This window comes from Andrographis paniculata, unplaced genomic scaffold (assembly GCF_009805555.1).
Source record: "Andrographis paniculata isolate CXL003 unplaced genomic scaffold, ASM980555v1 Contig45END, whole genome shotgun sequence".
In the NCBI taxonomy this organism is placed as follows: domain Eukaryota; kingdom Viridiplantae; phylum Streptophyta; class Magnoliopsida; order Lamiales; family Acanthaceae; genus Andrographis; species Andrographis paniculata.
In genome coordinates, this window is record NW_026137579.1 from 1,306,106 (window position 1) to 1,313,487 (window position 7,382).

At 36.9% G+C, this 7,382-nt stretch overlaps 1 protein-coding gene across 1 annotated transcript; it reads right to left on the bottom strand.

The window, feature by feature from the left end:
* Window positions 1-3,927: 3,927 nt before the first annotated feature.
* LOC127252259 (G-type lectin S-receptor-like serine/threonine-protein kinase At4g27290) lies at window positions 3,928-7,185 on the bottom strand. The gene is made up of 7 exons (XM_051276379.1): window positions 5,768-7,185; window positions 5,548-5,700; window positions 5,297-5,454; window positions 5,013-5,220; window positions 4,706-4,943; window positions 4,471-4,621; window positions 3,928-4,392 (listed from the first exon to the last, which is right to left on the bottom strand). The coding sequence occupies exons 1-7, from the start codon at window positions 7,041-7,043 to the stop codon at window positions 4,081-4,083; spliced, it is 2,496 nt and encodes an 831-aa protein (XP_051132336.1). The 5' UTR covers window positions 7,044-7,185; the 3' UTR covers window positions 3,928-4,080.
* Between the last annotated feature and the right edge of the window lie 197 nt (window positions 7,186-7,382).

Consider the following 7,382-nt stretch of genomic DNA (forward strand, 5'->3'; position numbering starts at 1 on the left):
TAATATTTGATAAAATATTTTGTGAGACAAAGTAAAACTTGGCAAAATTTTGCTAAAGAAATGTACCTATATATGTAAAACCAATCTTAAAAGATTCGACCTCATCATCGATGCCTTTTGATTATTATATTTTAAATAAAAATATTAGTTCATCCTTCTATGAGGATATCATGTCTTTTTACTGTAAAGGATAGATATGAAAATTTATGAAAGGTATAATAAATAAATAAAAATAATTATTTTATAATAAAAATAATTAAGAGGAATAAAAATGTTTCTTAAAATTCAAATATTTTTATTTTATATAATTATTGAAAAAAATAAAAATAATTTTGTAAAAAAAAAATAAAATTACTATTTAGAACGGATAAAAATAAATTATTATTTTAGTACAAATGAAGTATATATTAAATACAGGTTGGCTAAGTGCAGGTTTATTATGGTTATTGGGTCAATTATTAAATTAAATGATAATTAATAATCCAGTTGTTTGAGTCAAATCATGGCTATTATTATTATTGTAGCGGTTGTTTAGCAATAAATTAAGGACATACTTAATTTGTAAAATTAATGGATGAGATTACGTTATATTAAGTTGTAACTTTATTATATTCAGAAAGTAAATCATTAGGATAAATCAAATGATTTGTCAACCACACTTTCAAAATAAATAAATTATAAACACTTTTCCGGAATTTTTTATTTTTTTTATTTTTTTTTCCTCTCTAAGAATAAACATATTTGATACATTATTTTTATCTACGATGTTATATTCAATCATTCTTCTATTTTTGAGATAATAAAAGCAATGAAATAATAACAAATTATTTAAATAACACACACAAGCAAACAAAATCCTAATATTTGTATAATAAAATAGTTAGATGGTCTGATGGTGAGAGAATAGACTCGTAGCTACGAGGTCAAGTTCAAATTTCTACTAGAGCTGGCAAAAATTGATTCGACACGACAACTCGATACAACCCGACACGAAATAATTGAGTTTGGATCAAATATTGCAATCCGATTATATATACGGGTTGACACGAACCCGACATGATAATAAACGAATCGAATTAGGGTTAAGTAATTTAACATGTTTAAAGTATTCAACCCGACACGAATCGACCCATTACCGACTGTAATTCCGACGCCTTCAAGTATTGCTTATCATACATTATACTCATAAATGGCAGCAGCCGGAGATTCTTACTTTACAAAAAACGACAAATTCAATTAAAAAAAAAAGAAAAACAAAAAGAAAATAAAATTGGTAAGCGACGGACCCTTAAAACTAGAATAAACTAATATTATCTAAAAAGTAAATTTTTTCTTATCCCAATACAATTATTCAATAGAGGTTGTAGCATAGGCTCTAACAATATAGTGATTAATAATACATAGCAAAACTTTACAAATTAAGATGGATTCAATTTATTTATTCATATGGAACATTTGATTTTGAATTGAACTATAATTTTATTTATTTGACTATCTTTGCACTCCCAATATTCATTAGCAAATTAATTAGCTGTGACACACCAACGTGTATATATATATATATATATATCTTTTTGGCTGTCCCAATTGTATGTCCCCAAATCAAATTGATATATATCCATAACATATTATAAATAAAATATAAAAATATAAATGTATGTGTATATATAGAAACACGCGGAGGATTATGCTAAGCTAGGCAGTAAGGATGATGAGGAGGTGAGGTGATGATGCATACGAGGAACACGTGCAGTGCACGTGGGTTGGTGGGGAGACTTAAGCTGAATGAATTGCTGGGACAAAGCAAAGTGTCGACGACGACATAACAATCAAAGACGCTGCTGCTTCTTCTCAATTTCATCGCCCATTTTGACTTGTTGTCCGACCCGAACCGACCCGACTATGTTTTATTCTGAAAATAATTTTGAATATAAAACAAAATCAGATTTTGAAAATAATACATCCTACTTATTAGCTTTGATACCATATTAAAAATTATTGGTTGACTTCGTTTGTAAATAAATAAATTATGCATATTCTTAGGACTTAAAAATTACTGGTTGACTTCGTTTGTCAATTTTTTTTTTCAACAGAAATCATCAAAAACCGGTTTAGATGAAATTAATTTATTACTCCATCCGTCCCACATAATTTGTCTTTATTTTTTATTTTCGTCCGTCCGACATAACTTGTCATTTCTATTTTAAAAATATAATTATGCATTTTAATCGCATTTTAAATTTTATAATTTTCTTAATTTTAATTAAACTATTTACTTATCTTAATCTTAATCTATAATTATTTTTACTAAATAATAATTATTTTTACTAATACATTTCTTAATTACTTATTAATTATACTTTACCTAAATTCATGTGTCTACGGTAATACACCCATATTAGATGGGACGGAGGAGAGTATTATTATTATTATTATTATTATTATTATTATTATTTGCTGAATTGTTTTTATTTATTTATTTATTAAAAAAAAAAAAGAAAGAAAAGAGAGAGTCTAATCGAAACAACCTCATTACTTGCAAGCTTGAATAATTAATTAAATAGTTTGTTAGTTAGTTGCAGGAGGCGTTTTGGCAACGGTCATTTCCCACGTCATTCATGTCGCTTCCCCATTCATATAATACATAGTGGTGTGATGTGACACGTGTCCTGTACGTCGTGACACGACGACTCCAACCTTACGTCGTGTCTACAGACTCGTATGGTACGATACATACATATATTCAATAATTCAAAGAATGCTAGGACATATCCTTAAAATGTACATTTTAGATAATGTGATTGCTACTTTGTTGGATTAGCAAATATAGAATATTCATATTATCATCCAAATTTATGTCTTTTTTTTTTTTTTTATCATTTAAAAGAATTATTATTATTATTATTATTATTTAATTTATGCTCTATCAAATAGATATAATTTAATATGACGGAGGGAATAGTAATTTTTTTTATATTTTATTTTAAAAGATTAATAAAATTATATTTTTATATTAGCTCTAATTCTATACATCAATTTTATTATTATTAATAGTTTAAATACAAAGTATATATATATTTTTAGTGAACATAAACTATTACAAATATGCTTAAATTTATAGATATTTATATCAATATCATTTTATAAAAATATTTTAATTTTTATCTAAATTATACATACTAATTATATACGTAAAATTTGTAAAAATATCAAAACATCTTAAATACTTTTAATAAATAATAAAATACTATATTTTTAAATTTATTGCAAAACTTAAAAAAAAAAAAAAAATATTTTGGAGTTAATTTGAAAGAGTATTTAAAATTAAGTAAAGTGAAAGCAAACCCAAAGACAGACGCTTAAATGGGTTTCCATTAATCTTAATGGGCTAAGGCTTCGTACATGTTAATTGGGCCTATATGTCACAACCCAATAATAATACTTATTTTCTTTTTTGATTGTTTATAAATAATTTATCAAACAATTTTATTTACTTATCTATGCTCTAATCCAGAGATATAAGAGAGTTTGAACTCATGTCCACTCCACACTAAATGACAAATATCTTTGCAAGATTGAAAAGTCGTGTTAAGTTTCAATTTAAAATTTGAGGTTAATTTTAAGATGTAAGATTTATTTTTATTAGTTAATTCTCAAACCTATAATCTATGATCTTACGGGACATAAAAACCCAATTCATTGCCATACTCTTTTTATTCCGATTTATTTGGTAGTTTTTAGTCTTGATAAGATCTTTTAGGTAATATATACTTTTGATATTTTTTAAAATAATTTTTCTGTCACCTAAATTATTTTTTTTTTATAATTTATTTAAAAGGACTAAAGAGTTTAAAAAAAAAAAAAAATGCAAAAGTTATGCTACATTCTAAATTTTAACATTAACAACGAAAAAAAAAAAGGGGACGAATGAAGTAGGTTCATGTGTTTGCATGAAAAAGAATATGTGATATGATATTAATATAGTGTGTGTAAAGGTGAAAAGGATCAAGCCATGAAAGCTACCAAATATGAACGACCTTCCATTGCTAATAACTACTACACTTCGACCCCGACCCGATGCTACCGTGGTTCCATTATTGAGATGCTGAGTTCATTGCCGGAGCTCTCCGTCGGCTTGCTCGACCACGACTCCGCCCCATGCAAAACATTCCTCTCTGTGAAAAAACCCGGCTCTTTCGGGCTCGGCAACGGCCCTCCGCTCCCGAGCATCAGAACCACGTTCGACATGCTCGGCCGCTCTTCCGGTGACTTTTGAGTGCACAATAGCCCCGTGTGGATCGATCTCATTATCTCCGACAATTGGCTCGACTCCGTGCTCAAACACGGATCGATCAAATCCAACGGCCGGCCTTCGTTGTGCAATATCCACGCCTACACGATACAAAATACGATACGATACGATACGATACAATACACTCGGTTCATGAATGAGGGCGAAAGAGCACTTACATGACCGACGAGATTATGATGGTGATCGGCGTGGAAGAATCCTCGGTTTCTCATCCCGGCGACAATCTCCAAAACCAAAACTCCAAAGCTGAACACATCTGACTTCACCGAGAAGTGGCCGTCGACTGCATATTCCGGCGACATGTAGCCACTGCGCGAAAAGGTTAAACGTCGTAAACGCGTACGATCGATTTTTTTTGCTGGACAGATACTGGATTATGCATGATTCTCTTACTATGTACCGACGACTCTTCTCGTGTTGGCCTCGCTCTCGTTCCCTCCAAAGCTTCTCGCCATGCCGAAGTCCGAGATTTTCGGGTTCATCACATCGTCGAGCAGAATATTGCTCGGTTTTAGGTCTCTGTGGATGATTCTCAGCCTGGAGTCCTGATGAAGATACAGTAACCCCCGAGCAATGCCGTTGATGATTCGAAATCGGATAGGCCAATCGAGCGATTTCCTCTGGCTTTCATCTGCCGAGTTTTCGCAATTTTAGTACTTATCCGATCTAAAAATGTTTCGATAACTTAGACAAAACTAACCGAATATGAAAGTGTCCAAGCTGTTATTCGGCATGTACTCGTAGATCAGCATCTTCTCCCCGTCTTCGATGCAGCATCCAAGGAGCTTAACGAGGTTTCGATGCTGTAACTTGGCGATCAAGATCACTTCATTCTTGAACTCATCTAGCCCTTGCGTCGATTGCTTCGATAGCCTCTTGACAGCGATCTCCCGCCCTCGCAGCATGCCCTAAACGCATCGAGCAAAAAAATGAGACGCCCCAACAAAACATCGATGATCATACGATGGATTGATATGGTCAAACCTTGTAAACAGGCCCGAATCCGCCTTCTCCAATCTTGTTCTGCGATGAAAAGTGATCGGTAGCCTCGAGAACAGAGGATAACTCAATCTGTGGCAGCTCCATATCTTCTTTCTCGCCTTCGTCGCCGCGCGGATGCCCTGAATTGCTCCCTGACGTTCCTGGAACACGCTCAAATCATTACATTCAATGGTGTAAAACACGAACATTTTGCGCCTATTACGCGGCAGCCATGGAAATGCTGTATCTTTTACCTTCCTGAGTTACCTCTTGTGGCCCTTGTACCATCTTCGTCTTCGCGCGCCTTTTTTTCCACATGAACAACGCCACGACAAGGCCGGAGACAAAAATCACGCCGAGCAACGATAGACACACTCGTAGCACCGTCATTCTTCGCCCCGACGACGCTGCAAGATTCAGAGAAGTTAGTTAACCTCACGAAGATCATCTAATTCACTCGAATTCGAGGCACACCTAGCTCGGACGAAGCCAATCTTACGTAGATATCCTGTCCGTTCTCCCCGAAACTTCTCATATCCATAAGATCCTCGAACCAGAGCAGACAGCCGCTCCCCTTCCCTCGAATGTCCAAATTCGAATACGCCGTGCAATTGCAGTTTCTTGCGCACATTTCCCTGCATTCCTTAAGATCTATATTCTTGTTGTACCAAGAGTTCCTCGTGTCAGGAAGCTTCACGCCGGTGTACTTAACGAAACCGTCGCTCTTGCAATTCAGCGGCGCTTTCCGGACGCAGCCGCTCGACCAGTCTGCGGCGGCCCAATCGCTCGGGTCCTTTGGCTTGAACCTTTCCAAGCAACTGCAGACGGGATTCTTACCTATGTCGCAGATGCCGTTGCCGTGGCAGAGGCCGTAGTAGTCGCAATTATCGGCCGGGGCGTTGATCAGAGTAGTCCATTCCTGCTGCTTGTAGTTCCAAGTGAAGCGCCGCAGAATGCCGATGGGACTCAGAACCAGGCGGGAGAAAACTGATGCATTCACGAGGTTGAAAATGTAGTAAACCTCGTCCTGATCGAACTTGAAGTCGAAGGTGTAGATTGGATTAGGCTTCAGCCCCGACGCGCCGCTGAACCTCTCGCCGTTCCAGGGCCCTGACCGGAATATTTCGGCGCCGCCGCCGCCTGTCAGGAAGAGCTGAGGGAAGCCGTGAGAGTCCATTAGGAAAGAGTAGCTCCCGGCGGCGGGGTCGCCGGTGGATTTCCACGACGTCAGGACTCTGTCGAGTCCCGCCGGAAAATTCTTCCCCATTTTCATCCCCGGCAGGGCGGTGTCGGAGGGGTAATCGAAGCTCTGCCAGATGTAGTCGCCATTGGAATCTTTGACCACCAGGTTGCCTGATTCGAGAAGCGCCGCCGCCGGAACTCCGGCGGCGGCCCTGGCGATGCTGGAAGACCAGACGGAGGTGCCGTTTGTGGAATTGAGGAGTTGGAGATTTCCATGGGGGGAAAGCTGGAGAGCGCCGGAAGTGGTGTCGAGCGGGGAATCCCTGTTGGCGACCCAGACGACGGTGCCGGAGGAAATGATGCTGTACCATATGCCGAAGAAGCGTTTCTGGGAGCCGGCGGGGCTGAAGAAACCCATCTGGAAAGTCCTGCCGGGGGATGAGATGAAGCTGCCATCGTCGAGGAGGAGAGTGTTCTGAGAATGGGAGAGCAGCAGAAGTGATGAGCAGGTGAGGAAGAAGTAGAGGGCAGGAGAAGGAGCCATATATTTGGTTCGATATTTTTCCATGGCAGTCGTCGTGTCCGTTGTGTCTGTAACTGTATGTAATGATCATCCGCAGTTTGACTGGATCGATCCCTTCTTTCCTTCCTCGCCGGCAAAGCAGATGTGGCCTGGAATTGTCTGAAAATGATTTGGGGACCAATTTGTTTTTTTTTCTTTTTTATTTGATTGGGACAATCTTTCGTTGTCAGAGACGGAAGCTTTGAAACGCTGTTTATGGTTCTCTTCCCCCTTCTTTCTTGTTTCTAGAATTTATGTATTTTTTTTAAATCTTTGGAGGAGACTATGGCACTTTGTTCCATTTAAAAATGTCAATTTGATCAAGAAATGAAGCTGAATTTTGGC